General features: G+C 43.7%; 1 protein-coding gene across 1 annotated transcript in view; it reads left to right on the top strand.

The window, feature by feature from the left end:
- Positions 1 to 472: 472 nt before the first annotated feature.
- The window catches only part of LPIN2 (lipin 2), a 40429-nt gene continuing 22619 nt past the window's right edge, over positions 473 to 18282 (top strand). Inside the window, 6 exon segments of the mRNA XM_079942374.1 lie at positions 473 to 673; positions 8568 to 8663; positions 10883 to 11184; positions 17332 to 17439; positions 18066 to 18191; positions 18193 to 18243. Of these exon segments, the coding sequence (XP_079798500.1) occupies positions 482 to 673; positions 8568 to 8663; positions 10883 to 11184; positions 17332 to 17439; positions 18066 to 18191; positions 18193 to 18243 (875 nt within the window). The 5' untranslated portion in view covers positions 473 to 481.

Here is an 18282-nt window from a genome sequence, read left to right as displayed (position 1 = left end):
GATTTCAGGTTCCTCTTGGGGGTGATGGGGTGATCTTCAGTCACTTCTCTGCTTAGCTGCTTGGTCGGAGTGGATGCACTTTCCCCAGGTCCCCAGTTGTCTTGGGCAGGAGGGCCGTGTGGCAGTCGGGGCTCTTTGGGGGTCTCTGTGGGTTCTGAACTTTGTGGGGAACGCCTAGTGGCAGCAGGCCCGATCTGCGATGCTGGAAAGGGAAAGGGGACTTCTGCATGCCCGGCTGGGCTGCCTGTCAGCAGCAAGGCGGACGGACGGTGTGGGGCTGCCGACACATGGAAGTGTGAAGCGGGCGCATCAGCCTGAGTCGCAGGGGCCCAGCGTGTGCAGGGCTAATCACAGTCTGGAGTACGGACGAGCCATGTAGTTTTAGGCCCTGCGGTCTTTTCTCTGTCGCTGTCATTAGACCCACAAACTCAGCGTTAACATCTCATCCGCTTTTTTTTCTTGTCTTTTATAGTCTCAAACCATGAATTACGTGGGGCAGCTGGCCGGGCAGGTGATTGTCACTGTGAAGGAGCTCTACAAGGGCATTAACCAGGCCACACTGTCCGGCTGCATCGATGTCGTGGTGGTGCGGCAGCAGGACGGCTCCTACCAGTGCTCGCCCTTCCACGTGCGCTTCGGGAAGCTGGGCGTCCTGCGGTCCAAAGAGAAAGTGGTGAGTGCGGGCCTCCTGTCCTCCAGGAGGATGAGACGCCGGGGGTGGGGGTGGGGCAGAGTAAACCGTTCCTGTGAGCTCTCGGGACCTCTGTGTGTGTGTTTCTGTTTTGAAAACCCATATGCTTTTGAAGACAGCGGTATGGGAAGTCCGTCTTTAGTACTGTTTTTGAAGTTGCTTCTAAATTCAAAAAGCCCTATTACAGGAAGTCTAGGGGGAAAAAGAGGTGAACATCATCTTAATAATCCTATATGTTGCAACTCAGAAAATCAAAACAGAAACTAGAATTGTAAATGGGGAAATCAGGTGTATTTAGAAAAAGTTCCTCTACCTTTTACAGCACTTTAAAATATTTAATGTAATGCCTTCAGACCAGTTGTGAATGGAATGGATAGGCATGCTCAAGAGTACCTGTGTCTAAATGAAATACATTAATGCCAAATTTGTGCGTTTATTTTGACAAAGCTGTAAAATCTTACTTGTAATCTAAAGTTTATTGTAAACACCAGGACTTTTTCCCAAATCGGACTGAAATGAAAATCCACAGGCTTTTATTTATTTCAGGGAAGATTCTTTCAGAAAGGAGGTATTTGTGTTGGGTTTTTTTTTGTTTTTTTTTACATCCTCTTTCCTTCAGGTTATGGAGCACTTGGAAAGTCTGTTAGTATACCTGATCTGATATCAATCATGTTAGAAAAAGCTGAGCTAACAGTAAACTTCGCGGGTACATAGTAGTATTTTTCTTTCTACTCCTGTCCCACAGTATCTACTTAAGCAGCATAAGGAGATGTTGTCAGGATTTTCAAGCGCAGTGAAAGAATCCACACCGTTTTGTAGCACAGAAGTATGTGTTAGAGGACCATTGTCCTAAGTTGAAAACATCTGTTTTCAGATTTCAGCTAATAACATAGCTGATCCTATTCTTTTTTTTTTTTTTTTTTTTTGGCTGCGTTGGGCCTTCGGTGCTGTGCGCCGCTTTCTCTAGTTGCAGCGAGCGGGGGCTATTCTTCGTTGCAGTGTGCAGGCTTCTCATTGCGATGGCTTCTCTTACTGCAGAGCACAGACTCTAGGTGCGCAGGCTTCAGTAGTTGTGGCGCGCAGGTTTCAGTAGTTGTGGCATGCAGGCTCTAGAGCGCAGACTCAGTAGTTCTGGCGCACGGGCTTAGTTGCTCCACGGCATGTGGGATCTTCCCAGACCAGCGCTCGAACCTGTGTCCCCTGCATTGGCAGGCGGATTCTTAACCACCGGGCCACCAGGGAAGTCCCTGATCTTATTCTTTAAAATAGAAATTTCCCTCTATTTTAATTGAACTTATGTTATTTTGAAAGTGACTGGAGAGCCATGTTTCAGGGTGGCAGGGCTTGTGTGGTCTGGCCTCTGTTCAGAGTCACTTCGGAAACCAAAAGCAGTGGTGATGTACTGAGTGAGTTGGAAACTTTCCATTGCAAAACAGTGTTCAGCCACAATTTAGCTTCTCCAGAATTTTTTCTTCCTTCTGGTAACACTAACCTGTAGTACTTTAGACCGTATCTGCTTTGGAAGCATCAGCAACAAACTGTTTATGCACTGAAACGTCCCATTAATTGTGCCAGGATCTATTTGTAAAATGGCTTACAAGCCTTCCGCACTCCGCCGCCCCTTTCCCATCTATGATCTGGGTTTTTGATCAGCAGATTGGATAAGTCTTCTGGCCTTCAAACTGGAACCCGCAGGCTGATGTATATAAGCATTTGTGCATCTGTAAATGCGACTGGGCAGAGAAGAGCTCTCTTTCTGCATGCTTCTAATTAAGAAAGTAGACAGTTGCTGTATGAGGCTACGCAAATCATTGTGCTCAATATCTTGTCAAACCCTTAACTTTTAGTAGAAGTCTATCCAGTGAGACCCAGGAAAAGAGAAAAGTGCTTTCCCTTGGTAGCCCAGAGACCCAGAGGATATATTTGGGAGGAAATTCGGCTATTTGAACCAAAGCGTAGCATTCCTGTGACAGTAAAACCAAAACCATGTCTGCCCTGAGACACTCTGGCAGTTTGGATGAACTGTTGGTGTTATTTTAGGTCATTCTGGATTAGGGAAAGCTGTCCATTGACTTTAAATTAAGAACCCAGTTTTCAAATATGGGGACACCTATGAAGTGGACTCGAAATCATAACCACCTTAAAACCTCTGGTTAGAAAGATGCAATATAATAATTTTCCCACTGCCATTGCTATGTTCTTGTTTGATAGAACACAGTACTCCCTGTATATTTCATAACTCAGCAGTTGAATTTCAGAAGGTAAACCTGCACTTGATATTTTTAGATACTAATTTTGTTGATTTAACACAACTGATGATTTAATTACTTATCAAAGTTAAATAACCCAGTGTATTAGGACAGTTTCCATTGTGGATGACAGAAATCCACCTCACACTAGCTTAGGCAGAAAAGGAATTAAATTGGCTTGTGGAAGTAAAGTACGCGGGTGTTTGAACGAGTCAGGGCTTTACTTAGAGCCTCTGAAGGTGTTGACAGGACCGTCTCCCCTCACCTCTCAGCTCTGCTTCCTTTTGTGTCTGTCTGTCTCATGCAAGATGGCTGCCAGTATCTTCAGGCTGACTTCCACTGACTTCCCAGAGGGAAGACAGCGTCTCCTGCCTACAGAAGGACCAGTGTTAGCCGCCCTGTCAGCCTGGGGTCCCGTGTCTCGGGAACTAGTCACCGTAGGTGGGGGTGGAATATATTGACTGGCCTGGCTTGGGCAGCAGCCCCACTGCCACTCTCTGCAGCTGCACCGGAAATAGATGGCCTGGAATAGAGGAGACTAGATCCCCAAAGGAGACCAGAGACATTCTTACCCAAAGGATGGCCTGCCAAGACGAGTGTCTGCTACAGCCAGCATTTCTCAAAATCAGTTCTGTTTCAACATCTGTCACATATGTTGAGCAAGATTAAGGCACAGTGTAGGAAGTATGACTATATGGAAATGAGTGTTTTAGAAACCAGTTTACCAGAAGTAGTAACATCAAAATGAGTGTCCTCTTTACAGTCGTCACCTCGGGAAGCATTTATTCCAGCTTGGTGCCATCTCAGAATATTTTTAGTGTTTTTCCTTTGCGACCTAAAGAACTCATGGCATACACATTCCTTTAAGTATGCTCCGTATTGGCACAATTTGATATTAGGTTTAATTTTTGGAGAGAACCAAGCTCCGTTGAGAGTCAAATCAAGAGACTAAAGTAGTCGTATTAAGAAATGTCGTATTTGATCCCTAAAAATACGGGCTATAAATATAAACCAAAGGGTTAACTTTTCTAAAATAGTTTTAAAACAGACTTTGAATTTGCATCCTAAAGAAGCGTCATTCCGTTTTCCCAGCTACATTAGATAAATGGGTAACCTGCAGAGGTGAAAATTTTGAAGGACGATATTAGTTTGAATCTTTTATTTTTTATTAAAGATAAAATAACTTTAAATATTTCATTTGTACTGTTTAACTTTAAAATTTTATATAACAGCAAGTCAACGAACATGGCTATTTAAATTATTTTATATGTCTAACTTCTAGTTGAAAAAATGTAATTAAGTCATCCTGAGAAACTTGAAATCTGGCATTACAGAGTGAATTTAGTTTTTCCCTATCTTCTTGCCTATAGTCCAGAAAAAAAAATTTTTTCATTACTTTTTCTGTTCCCACATAACTTTTTCAGTTAGAAACATTCTTCCTATGATTGTGGAAGAAGCTGCTATTATTACAGCTGCTTTAGAAACCTTAGATGATGCGAGATGCTATGTGACTTCAACTAGTTTATTATGAAGAAAAAGCTTAAACACTTATCTGAAAGCGTGTTTTTCTTCAGCCTGGGAATTTCTGGCAGTACGTTGTTTTAGAAGAGTTAGGAGTTCATGCCATACGCAACTTTTTTAGCAGTAAATGTTCCCAGTAATAGAAAGCGCTACGAAGGCTGGCTGGGATGTGAGTTAGGGTTAGTGTTTGTCCTATGGAAACTGCTTCATGCAGCCCTTTCTTTTAAAAAGTAGAAGAAAAATGAGTTTTTTGTAAAATAATCATTTTATTAACATTTCTGAAATTACATAGGGATTTTTTAGTATAGGATTTTAAACTTATTTTGTATTCAATTCTTAGTTGCCTGTTTTTCTGATTTCCTTTTATAGTGTTATCCTTTTTTTTTTACAGCTTTATTTTATAATTAACACACAATAAACTGCACATATTCAAAGGATATATTTGGTAAGTTTAAACATGTGTGTGCACCCATGAACCCATCACCACCATCAAGATACGGAGTGTTTCGTTGTCCTGTCTTCTTAGTCTCCTCCACTCCGTGACAGTTCCTCAGTCTTTGTTTTTTATGATTTTCACATTTTTTTAGCTTATGTTAATTTTAGATGTACAGACAAATTGCAAATGCAGTTTTAAAAGTTTCCATAATCCTTCACCCAACCTCTTCCCCTCATGTTCACGTTTCACAAAACCATAGTTACAATGATCAGAACCGAGAAATTAACATCAGTATAAACCATTAGGAAAAGACCTTATTACGATTTCACCAGTTTTTCCACTACTATCTTCTGTTTCGGGATCCCGTGTTGCTCTCACCCTATCTTCTCTGGCATATGACCTTGACTTCTGTCAAGGTCTTTCCATACAACCTTGACTTCTGAAGAGTACAGCACAGTTACAGTGTAGATTGTCCCCCAGTGTGAATTTGTCTGGTGTTTTCTCCTTTTGGTGAGAATAACGCCGCGCGGGGGTGTGCCCTTCCTGGTGCCTCCGCTGAGGAGCCCCGCCCTGGTGCTGTCTCCTTCCTGGTGATGTTAACTCTGATCACTTGCTGAATGGTGTCTGCGAGGTTTCTTGGCTGTGAGTTTACCTGTGGGAAGAAGCGTTGAGACTGTGCGCATACCCTGTTTCTTGTCGTGCTTCCACCATGAATTTTAGCTTTTACACGGTGGACTTTGCAGCAGCTATTGCTGTGGTGTTTCCCGAATGGTGACTTTCTATTTCCATTCTTCCGGCTCCAATTATTAATTGAAACTGTACTTTGTCAAAGAGCTTTTCTTCTCTTATCTACTTAATTATTCAGTTATTTAATTAGATCAGTATGGACTCACGGATATTAATTTTGCCCTGTGGGTTATAGTCATTATTTCTGTAGTTGCTGAGATTGTCCCAGATTTGGCTGTTGGATGCCCCCTCCAGTTGAGTCCTTTCGAAACGCTCCCATCATGTTTTGAGCACTTCCTTACTCTCTGGCACCATAAGATACTCCAGGAGACTCTACTTTCCCTGCCTCGGCCCCAGAATTATTTTTATTTCTCCAAGGAGCCTTGGTTCCTGTTACTGGAGAACAGTATCTGGAAACAAAGACGTGGTCACTGGGTGTGCTCATTAGCCTGAGGTATAATCGCGTGTAGGCCCTCTCAGCCCCCAGAGCTAGAAAGTCCATGTATGTATATACATACACGTGCCCACACCTGCGTCTGCGTCCGTCTGAAAATCGGGAGTTCACAGTGATTCCTCCCTCTCCAGCCGATCGCCACAGGGTTCTTCCTCGTCTCCATATTTGTAGCTTCTTTCTCTGACGGTGAGAAACATGCTTCTCATTATCTACAGTATATTCACGTATTTGTTCAGTACTAGCATACACATAAAGTAGTTTCAGAATTGCTGACCCATGTCTGTGATTAAAAAAAAATTACTAACTACAGTACAATATTTGTTTATAGTTCTTTTTGTCTTCGGACTTAGAATTCTGTAGTCAACATACCGTTTTTCACAGTTACTTAGTTTTCTTCTTCTTCCCTTCAGTGTGGTTATGTTATTCATACGTAGAATTTTCAAAACAAGCCTTGACAGCATATGTCAACTAATATTTTTTAATATGATGTTACTTATTCCGTGGCTCCTGGGAAGATGGAGCTGCCTTCCATGACTGGACGTGAACCAGGGCTCAGTCTCTGGTCAGAAGCGGTCGTTGGTCTTCCTTGGGACACACCCAGCAGACTCTACAGTTGTTCGCACCACGAGGGCCATGCAGAGCTAAGGACACTGAGGTTATGGACTGTTCTACTTCTGTCTATATTATGCCTTTGTGTGTTCATCTTTGTATCCCCTGAACAGTCTAAAACCAGAGTTTACAAGTTATCCGTAAGAGTTTTGAAAGTTGGTATTTATTTTTGTAAAATATTTAAGAGTATTTATTCACAGCTTACAGATAAGCAGTTACATTATTTTTAAGTGATATGGTAGTACCTGATATATATATGTGTATGTGTATATATATGTGTATATATGTGTGTGTGTGTGTATAAAAACAAACATTCCTCACTTTGCATGGTAGTACAGACCATAAAAAGGGGCAAGCTGAAACCCTGCAAAAGGACGCTTAGTCGATGAGGGAAATTAGGATTCTTCCACGACCTCTGTAAGCTTTGGTCAAAACTTTTAAAAACTCCTACTCTTAGTTACAAATATATAAGAAAATGAAAAATAGTAAAATGGTGTTTTGTGCACTGCAATTTAAAACATTAGAAACAATGAGAACTAAATTTCTTTGTAAAAAACTCGTCAGGAGTAGTTTGAACAGGGCTTACCTTCTTGATGTAACACGCTATGGAACAAGCATCTTTTCTTTGTCTTGGTAAGTTGTCCTACTCCTTTCTAAGTCTGCATCAGCTTCTAGCTTTTCATCCTTTGAAATTCCCATGTCATGAAGTATCTCTGGGAGTTGCTTCGACCTGCAGGTTTCTGCCTGTGTCCCTTCCTGTGGGTCTTCATCCTTTTGTCTCAGCCATGTTCCTCCTTTCTGGTAGAAACTCACCTCCAGGTTCCTCTGGCAGCCCATCCTGAGTCTCCTGTTCGCAAGGTCGGCTCTTTCTTCTGTAACTGCTGATGTTGAGTTTGATTTTACTTCCAGCACTAGTACTGTTTGTTTGTTTACTGCTCTCTGATCTCGGCCAGTTGCCTCTTTCAATGATCCATTGTATAAAATGTCAACTGGCTTTATCTCTGGGAGACCAGGAGGCAACACAACCACATGCTCTGCCGCCTGTGTCTGAGCTGAGTAACAGATGTGCTGGGACTGGTCACCGACAGACTTTGAAAAAGTGACGTGATGAGTTACTGATCGTGATGGGCATCTCTTATGTACGTGCAGTCGCTCTTCTGTATCCATGGGTTCTGCATCCAAGGATTCACCCAACCTCGGATCAAAAATATGTGGAAAAAAATTTTTCCAGGAAATTCCCAAAGCAAAACTTGAATTTGCTGCATGCTGGCAAGTATTTACATAACATTTATGTTGTATTAGGTATTATAAGTAATCTAGAGATGATCTAAAGTACACAGGAGGATGTGTGGAGGTTATATGCAAATGCTACACCCTTTTATATGTAAGGGACTTGGGCATGAGCGGATTTGAGTATCTGAGGAGGATCCTGGAGCCAACCCCCTGCGGACACCGCAGGACGGCTGTGGGGACCTGTGGATGGAAGAGCTGGTGGTGCAACATGTGCCGCTCCTGCAGTTCCGCAGTCAGCAGACTGTGGTGACTGAGATTTCTGCTGATCTGAGCCTCGCACGGTGAGGCCTGGCTGCGCTGTCACCTCCAGAGGGGCTCGAGTGTGTGTTGACGATGACATTTCCCCCATTTTATGACGTTTGAGAAATTAAATATATTTTTAAAATTTGTCATGAAAGTAGGTGATGGAACGTTTACTTTCAGTCCGGTGGTGTAGGGGTGGCACGTGGGGCAGGAGGTGGGGTCTCTCTGGGGCCGTCACCCTGGGAGCCTCAGTACTACGTTTGGCCTGAGAGCCCAGAATCTAGGCTTAGTGGAGCCTGAATGACAGACTCTTGACGCCAAGTCACACTTTGTTTCTCCTCGTAGATCGACATAGAAATCAATGGCGATGCAGTGGATCTTCACATGAAATTGGGTGACAACGGGGAGGCTTTCTTTGTGGAGGAGACCGAAGAGGAGTATGTAAGTCCTGGTGGGTCACATCCACTTCACACATTGTGTCAGGCCCACGGTCCACATCCCAGAGCAGAACGTTTAGCTTTCATGGTGAGCTGTGTGGACGATTGTTGCTGGTTAGACAAGTTTTAGTTTTAGGTTGAAGAACTCGGCTGTCAGAAAGGAGCTGGAGGGGCAGGAAGTTTCCCCGCACGAGTTCCAGGCTGCAGGGTGTGCTGAAGGCCTTGGCACTTACCCCTCTTGTGAGCTTCCAGTGACTTGATTAAGTGGTGTCTGTACAGTTTACACCTTGGCCTGAATACACTCAGTTCCACCTGAATAATCACGGCGTATCTCTTCAGGCCGTGTCTGCGTGTGTACACGTGTGACCTTTAAATTTGGGAAACATGTTTTGCCGTTTTCGCTGGGGACATTACATCCCAAACCTTGAAGAGTCAGGTGCATTAGTTTATTAAAGTCTCAAGAGATCTAAATTAATTGGCCTCTGCCCTTTATGAATGATTATTGCACGTTTGGCCTCTTTCAGCAAGAGAGCACGATTTGCCCCCTCACGTATCCACTGATGTGAATGTTCCTGAGCTGTTCTTGATTGATTTAAAGTGGATCTTTATAAAACTTCTTACAAGGGGACTTCCCTGGGGGCGCAGTGGTTGAGAATCCGCCTGCCAGTGCAGGGGACACGGGTTCGATCCCTGTTCCGGGAAGGTCCCACATGCCGCGGAGCAACTGAGCCCGTGCGCCACAACTACCGAGCCTGCGCTCTAGAGCCCACGAGCCACAACTACTGAGCCTGCGTGCCGCAACTACTGAAGCCCGCGTGCCTAGAGACCGTGCTCCTCAACAAGAGAAGCTGCCGCATTGAGGAAGCCCGCGCACCGCAACTAGAGAAAGCCCACGTGCAGCGACAAAGACCCAACGCAGCCAAAACTAAATAATTTTTTTTTAAAAGTAAAAAAAAAAAAGCAACTTCTTAGAAGGCATTGTTAATCTTTGATCATAAAGAATAAAATCTCAGCAAAAACAATAAGCTTCAAGTTGTTAAGGGCATGGACGGAGCTACTTTTTTGGTTTTGAAGATGAACTGCCAGTTTGATGTCATAAATTCACAAAGAAAAGATAAACAATAGCAGAATGAGATTGTTTACCAGTTTTTACTTTAGCCTGGAAGCCAGCTGCGTCAGTACTGTTCTGTAAACAGCAAAGAAACAGTGTTTATGAAGGGGAACCTACCAGACCAATATTCTTCCTAGTATCTTAATTACTTGTTTTTATATTACGTTATTTGCATTTACTTGGCCTAGAGAAAAATTTCCCTCATCAGAGACAGAGGCAAAAGGCAGAATGAAACAGTAAGCGAGTTATCGTAAGAGTAAAACACTTTTGATGTAACCTGTCGCACTGATTAGGCTCCAAATAAATCAGCAGATGCGGTCAGTGAGAGGACTAGGTTCCTGAGGGTCTGTTGCTTGCTTCTCACATCAGTTCTCATGATTCCGTTTAAAACTGTGCTTAGCAAGGTCAACCTGGAGAGTGTCAGCTTTCCAGCCTTTTCTTTCCCTATTCCATGTATGACCAAGTTGACCAGATTTTCTTTAGTATAATGTGCTTTTCTTTACAAATTAAAAAATTTAATTCATTCAACAACCCTGGAATTACTGCTCTCTGCTACAGAGTATGAAGAAAAGTCCCTGTCTCCAGGGGCTCACAGTTTAAAGGGGGATAAACATTACCCGAACCCACCTGACTTCCAGTTACTGACCTTTTGTTTCTCTCACTGTCGTCATTTAACTGTATGTCATCAGCACCCCTGCCAAGTCAGAGCTCTGGGTGGAACTTTGTCCTTTAACTAGCTGCACGGTAGTCCCTCGTGTGGGTGTACCACAACGCCGTTCCCTGAACTGTGCTCGCACCGATGGACGAGCTCATCCACCCCTGCAGCACATGCATTGGCTGAGCTTCCGCGTGCTCCGTGCTGACTCGGCACGTCGATTCCTCCACTGCTCAGCGACATGGACCCGCATGAGCTGACGCTAAGCCCTGCAGGGGGGTGGAGGCCTATCTAGGTAGGGTGGGCAGTGCCTGAGCTCAGTGTGACACATTCTTACCTTTGGGAACTAGGTAGGTATTCTTTCTACCGCTGTGAAATTTAGATCCACCAAAAATGGTGGTGGTTTTGATGTACTGTTGGTCACTGACAACTTTTCTTTCTCCGTATTCTCTTGAAGGAAGAGCTTCCTGCTTACCTCGCCACCTCACCCATCCCTACTGAAGATCAGTTCTTTACAGATATTGACCCCCCTTTGGTGAAACCAGGTGGAAGTGAAAGACCATCACAGAGTTCAGACGTCTCCCACGTTCTGGAAACAGAGACAGTTTTCACCCCCAGTTCTGTGAAAAAGAAAAAACGAAGGAGGAAGAAATGCAAACAGGACAGTAAGAAGGACGAGCAGGCCGCTTCCCCTGCTGCAGAAGACGCCGTGGGTGTGGGGCTGAGCTCGGACGATGACGAGGCGGCCCAGTCGGCAAGGTAGGCTGGGGGTGGGGGGGGTCTCCTTGCGCATGTGCTGTGGGCGGAGCTCGGCTGCAGCCGGTGCTGGTGCTTCTCCCCTGGGTCTGCAGTCTGAGGTTTGGACTTGTTTTTCCCCTGTTGGCAGTTGATCGTGGAATAAGTGGGAGAGGCATTTTCTTTTTTCCTTTCTGCAACTGTACAAAATGTGCTGTCAGACACCTTGCCGTGGCACTAAAATATCGCTTGAAGCCGACTGGCATCGTGTCTCATTTTACCCAGTAAGTTTCCAAAAGCCAAGGAAATCATACGTCACATAGAAGATCTGAACCTAGTGCCTGGCGGGCAGATGGGACGCCGGGGGTGTTTCCCTACCCTGCTGTTGGTGCTCTGTCTGTCTGTCCCTGAGTTCAAGGTGGTGGTTTTGAGTTTATCATCAACATCCTAGTAAGCTGAGGGGGAAGGAGGGTTTTGTTTTTGTTTTGAAGTGAGAAATCTTGATCACTGTTATTTACCAGCTCAGTAGAAGAACTCAAAATAGATGACAGTTTTCAAGTCAGTGCTGTCTGGGGTTTAAAACGTAACAGTTTGGGGTAACCTATGTACTTTTTCATTCAGTACTCGACTTTCATAAGACTCTCTTCCCCCGTTCCGCTGGGTGGCGGCCGCGGCGCTGGACGGACCATGGGTGTGGCAGCAGGGTGGTTCTTTCCCTTGGTGACTGCTGGACAAGTGATCCTGAATGTCCACACCCTGATTGAATTGGGGTGCAGGGAGGGTGGCCTTATGAGGTCGACGCTGTCACTGTATGCTCGCACCTCGGCTGCTGGAAGGAGAGATCGTGCCCCCCTTGCTGGGAAGGTTACTGCTGTTCAGGTTCTCTTCATCATGGAGAAGAGGGGAGGTAACCAAATGTACACCAAGCATACACTCTACCTTGACGTCTAGTGTTTTATTTACCAAGCTTTTATTTTAAATAGTCAAGTCAAGAAAAAAACTTACTAATATGTTGTTGTTATAATTATGCTGTTAGTGAATAAGGTAGTAGAATAATCCCTTTTTGGCAAAACTGTTAACTTGTTTTCTAAAATTTTAAAATCTGGATTGTAAATCCCAGAACAGATTCCTACATTTAATAATAATCTTTCATACGTGAAATTCTTTCCTACTCATCAGCTGTCACATGGTGATTCACTCCCCCCCGCAATGAACGTATGAGACCTGGGTTTCTGTTCTGATCGAAGGCAGAATTCTTGTTAGAACCAGACAACAGGAGGCCATAGTGGGACAGTACTTTAGACTCTGCAGAGCAGTGTAAACCATTTGTACATACAAAACTTTAGTCTGCAATAACAAATTTGTGTGCCTTTTTTTTTTCAGAATCAAAACACTAGGTGGGAAGAGCTTAATTTTAAAAGTTCTGAACTCTACTTTTATATCACTGATTCCCAAAAGAATTTTAAGCTAATAAAGAAAAGTTCCACAGTTTCTTTTTTTTTAATATATGTTTTTTTCTTATTCATTCATTTATGGCCTCATTGGGTCTTTGTTGCCGCGCTCGGGCTTTCTCCAGTTGGAGGCGAGCAGGGGCTACTCTTCGTTGTGGTGCGCAAGCTTCTCATTGTGGTGGCTTCTCGTTACAGAGCACGGGCTGTAGACGCGCGGGCTTCAGTAGTTGTGGCTCGCAGGCTCTAGAGCACAGGTTCAGCAGCCGTGGCGCGTGGGCTTAGTTGCTCCGCAGCATGTGGGAGCCTCACGGACCAGGGCTCGAACCCGTGTCCCCTGCATTGGCAGGCAGATTCTTAACCACTGCGCCACCAGGGAAGTCCCACAATTTCTTAAAAAGGCACTCTTCCCATCCTTTTCTTCCTGCTTTCAATTTTTTAAGGGTTCTTTCTCCTTTGCTTCCGAGGAATACAAACTAAGAGACCCTTTCAGATCTTCCATTCCTTGATTTCAGTGCTATTAAGAAGAGTGTAGGGACTCCCCTGGCGGTCCAGTGGTTAGGACTCCGCGCGTCCACTGCAGGGGGCAGGGTTGGGTCCCTGGTCGGGGAACTGAGACCCCACATGCTGTGGGGCACTACCCCCCCCAAAAGAAAACAGAACAAAACGGTGAACTACAAGGAGAATGTAAACAGTTCCTTTAAAAGTTTTGGCTTATTTATAATGTGTAGGTAGGCAGGAAACATGTTCTTTTGAGAAAAACTTGAAATACACGCACCTGGAAATTTTATTTGGGATAGCACTGTAATACTCCCTTAGGCACCTTAATTCCTGAAAATATTTTTGCTAACTAAAACTTCCAGGATCTACCAGAAAAGACGCTGAAGTAACGTTTTGCCTCTATAAAGGGCTGTTGACACGTGTCCTTTGTTATATATAATAAGAGCAACGCTTAGAACTCCTAAACAACCCGCAGCTTCAATTTAGGAAGGTGAAACATTTCTAAAACATGCAGAGTCACGTGCTAAGTGCACAAGTCATTGTTCTAAAGGAATTTTGTAAGTGAATGCACTGCAGAAGTATTAGTGCCTGCCTTCCTTTTCCAGATTGTACGAAAGGCTCTATCAACCCAATCTGTAGGAGTGCTGGTCTGGTCCGCAGCGACAAATGCAAGACAAAATGTAACGGTCGTGCAGGTGTCGGCCTGAAATTCACGCTGAGCTGATAAGGGAGAGGACGGGGCCGTTACACGTCCGATTGTGGTCACTCTGGCCTTCGTTTCTTAGTCTGTGAAATCCGAGGACTGAACTGCATGGCTTGACAGACCCCTTCCCGCTCAGCATCCAGATTCTAAAATCGGAAATTTGGAGGAAGATATTCAGGGTCAAAAGTATTAACAGCATGTTAAAGAGCACATTAAAGAATCTGAGAGAAAAAGATTAGGAAATCAACTGCTTTTGCAGTTATGAGATCCACAGATTATGGGGATTTGGGGAATTTGTAGCTTTTAAATACCTTCCCCTCCTCAGCCCCTACTGGGTAGGAAAGAAATTTTGTTTTCAGAGAAGTTACCTAAACTTGATAAATAACATTCTATTTAAACTCCTTACTTTTCAAGAATGTCATTGATAATAGAATTAAGGTTAATTTAGGCTCCTTGAAGGAGGCAGCAGAAAGATGAAATTACTCTTGGAAGCAGGTTGGTGTTGTGTAGCCAGAGGAGACCCCTTTGTGGGAGCTGGAGAGGTCTAACCTGCACAGGGCTTTGTGGGAGCTGTGCCTGATGGGTCTCCCCTCCTGAAGGTGGGCTTCTGGCTTGAGTATAGCGTGGAAGCCTTGTCCGTCATTCCAGAGGACGGGTGGATGGATGTACAAGTGTATATGTATTAAAAACAGTGCACCTGGGCACTTGTAGCCTCTGGGAAGGAGGAGACTTTTCACGTGGGATGATGCTATATCACAGTCTTGAGTGCAAACATTTAAAACACTCAGCCGCTGGAAATGCAGTCACCGCAATGGAGGGGTACAACTATGCCGTCAGAAAGGAATCTCTACTTCTAATCCACCAGAGCGGACACACTTGGAGAGTTAGATCTGGGGGCCGAGTGGCAGGGGCCTGGGACCGCGTGTTCCCCTCCCCATCGTTCTGATCCAGGAGACACGTTGCCCAGCTCTCTTCTGCCCTGTCGTGAGGTATCTTTTGTGGGAAGAGTCCTGTATCCTAAAGCAAACTTGGATCATTAGTCACAGTGAGATCGATTGATCGGACACTGAGGGTGAGGGTCAGCGCTGTGCTGTGTTGACGGTGGTGAACTTTGGCCGCGGTAGTTAGCAGCCCGCTTTATCTCTTACGTACTTGCCGCCAGCTATGTGGACTAAAACTTATCTAGTCCTTCTGATTTATCCCACGTAAATAATTCAGGCTCCGGATTTTGACTTTGTCTTGGTTTTTGTCCCCGTTCTTTAAAAACTGAGGTATAACTTACATACAATAATATTCATGGATCTAAGTGTTCAGTTCAGTGAATTTTGATAGTTGTATACATCATGTAATTTCTGGCTTTTGAATGAGAAAAATAATCGTTTTAAAAAATGAAGCTGAGCTTGGAGTCGCGGTGCTGGGGCGTCTGTGAAGGCTGAAGTGCTCTAGACACACTTCTCACGAACTTCAGCTGAACCTCCGCCAACCACCCTGACCCAGCCTTAGACCATCTGCTCGGCCACGGATCCTCTGCTGTTCACCGTTAATGCAGCTATTTGTCCTGTGTTTCAACGTAAATAGAGTCAGTGTTCATACTATTTCTCCACGTTCTAATCTATACTCTCCCTTATTACATCCTCGTGTCACATACTTAAAGTGACCCCGTCGTGCTTGGCCTCGCTGGCTGCCTGTCCTCAGCCATGTGTGCCGTTTTGAACGTGCTTGGCAGGTTTTCAGTGAATCACAGGACTGAAAGGAACCTCAGCATCAGCAGCCTTTTCTATCACTCTGATGGGTCTAAGCTAATGGGCTCTATTTTTGTCCAGATCCGCCCAGAGAAGACCATGTCCTGCCTTCCTAGGCTTGTAAATTCTTAAATGGTGCCTGGTCTCTCTGTCTCTCTCTTTTTCAATATTTTATTAAATCCAGTTTGCTTTGCTATATTCTTCTTGGCTTACCTTATATACTGTGGTGAAATACGTTCCCAAAACAAAATATGTGTAATAAAATATTTTTTATGGCATTTACGTTGCTCTTTTCAAACCACTTTCAAATGTATGAATAGTAGTGGGCCAAGCTGTACTATCCTTTCAGATTTGGCAAATAAGGACTGTTCGTAGCATCCAGTTTTCCCTTTTTGCTTCTATACCATTTGAATTTTCTCTTTTAAGATATGGAATATTTTTACCTGGATTTCAGCCTTTTTCAAGTATATGTATCTTTCCCCTTGAATGAGGTGGTATGCCAGAGCTTAATCTGAGAGAGCCTTCTGAGAGAAAGAAGATTAGGGTTAGGTAGACCTTAAATTAGGAAATGCAGCTACTTGGAAAAATAGTTACGTGTCAGAGTTAGTGGTAAATCAGAGCATGTTAAATTAAGGTGTAAAGAGAGGAAAGAGATAATACAAATTAATAAAATGGTTTCTATCCCTATTTTTAGTCTAGCAGATTAAGCGATAGACCGTCTCATCATTTCACATCTTATATCTGTCCTGGTAGAACACTGAATTTTCTGTAAGAAGCTCTTAAATTTGCTTTATATAGTGTTTTACACTTTTCAGAGTTTTTTTCCTACTTTTCTGTATACTTTTCAGGGCTTTCACCACGACACACCACATAAATCTCACATCGACTCTTATCAAATGGGACAAGACAAAAATTTCCAACTTAAAGATGAAAAACTGGGGCCCACAGTGCTTCTGAGGGGTGTTTTCAAGGTTATATGGCAAGGTAGTTATATTAATTTTGCAAATTCAAGAAAAACAAAGGGTAAATTAATTAAAACCTTACTAGCATTAGTTAAGTCTCCTACAGATCCAAGGTCTGTGAATGAATTTTGGAAGCATTTATCATGCTTTGGTGTCATCTTCCTCGCATCCCTACATCACGTAGATTCTAAGAGAAAGTTCTCAAGTAATGCTTGGGCCCAACCAAGAAGAAAATAAGTTCTGGGTTTTTAAGAGTCTTTCGGGTAGTTTTGAGCCATAGCTCTTGTCTTCAGTTGTTTGCTTGCTTACATTTTCTGTGATGTGCAGGAGAGTGTAGTGGAAAAGAACAAGGGTTTGTTGTTGGGAATCCAACTACTTGGGAGCTTTTTTACTTTGGGCCAATTACTAAACTCCCGTAGATCCTTGATTACCTAATACCTAAAATAAGACTTTACTACTTCAGATTTGTAAGAATTGGACGCAATATATGTAAAGCCTTAGTTTCCTTCTGGTAGGCTGTGAATCAGACACCCCTAACAGATGTAAAAAGGAGTTTTTAATCCCACCTTCTTTTCTGTTCCTCCTGTTTATCCCATGTTTAAATGGTGATTGCAGTGGTGTCCGGTGTGTAGCAACAGTGAACCCTCTTCTCCTTCATATTTTCCTTTTAAGAGAGTTAGTTATTAATCATTTGACTTTCTTCATTTGTATGACTTAGAACAGTGTGTCAGTGAGAATTGGGGGATATTTTGAAGCTGACATAGATGTCATTGTTTTGTCTCTGTCCCCACCCCCACCCCCCCACCCCTTCACAGAGGATCTTCAAATGCTTCCTTAAAGGAGGACGAGTACAAGGAGCCGCTGCTTTTCCATTCTGGAGACCACTACCCCTTATCTGATGGGGACTGGTCCCCCTTAGACACGTAAGTGTTCTTGAAATTTCTCCATTTCTTAAAGGAAGGATATACTGATAGCTTTTCTGTTATTCGACTTGATGATATTTCCACGTCTCTCACACAGAAGAGGAACTGAATGTGTGCTTTTAACATAAATATAGACCTTTCCCCTCAATAATTATTTTGTTCCTAAACTTGATCTGACTTATTCTCAGAGTTGGCCAGTGTAGACCTGTATCATCAGCATAGAATTTGACCCTCTACAATTCTTTTTCGTGTCAACTACTAACTGTAACTGTGGTTAATACTGTGAAGAAACGTGCAGTCACACTTTGTGTTCAAATCCAGTTTCTCTCTGTATTATGTTAACCCATCTTGCCATGCATTTTCTCTGCTATAAATTACCTTTCTCATTGATTTCTTGTGAGAATCAAGTGGGATAATACATATTATTGAGGACCCGGGAAGTCCACAATAAATGCTAGTTGGCATTGTTTTTATTATTATTAAAGAGCTCAAGTGGAAAGGTAGCCTTTATATCTGCGGGTGAAATTGATATATTCAAACTTATATTTCTTTTCATCTCTTGAGCTTGGCAAGAATGAGGTTCCTGACTTGTTAAGTTACCACATTTCTTTGTCCTGTGTTCGCAGCCCCTACACCCCGGCGGTGTGTCCTAAGAGCGACTCAGAGCTGGAGGTGAAACCCACCGGGAGCCTGCTCAGATCCGAGTCCCACATGGAGTGGACGTGGGGAGGGTTCCCGGAGTCCACCAAGGTAGAGGGTTCGCCGGCCTGCGGAGTTGAGGATGAGGTCACAGGAACATAAGTGGTGGTGGTGCCCTCGTGTGGTCGCATAAGCGAAGCCGAG

The sequence above is a fragment of the Stenella coeruleoalba genome (assembly GCF_951394435.1).
Source record: "Stenella coeruleoalba genome assembly, chromosome: 14".
Classification (NCBI taxonomy): domain Eukaryota; kingdom Metazoa; phylum Chordata; class Mammalia; order Artiodactyla; family Delphinidae; genus Stenella; species Stenella coeruleoalba.
Note: the sequence above shows the minus strand (reverse complement) of the source record. Positions and strands in the feature narration are given on the sequence as shown.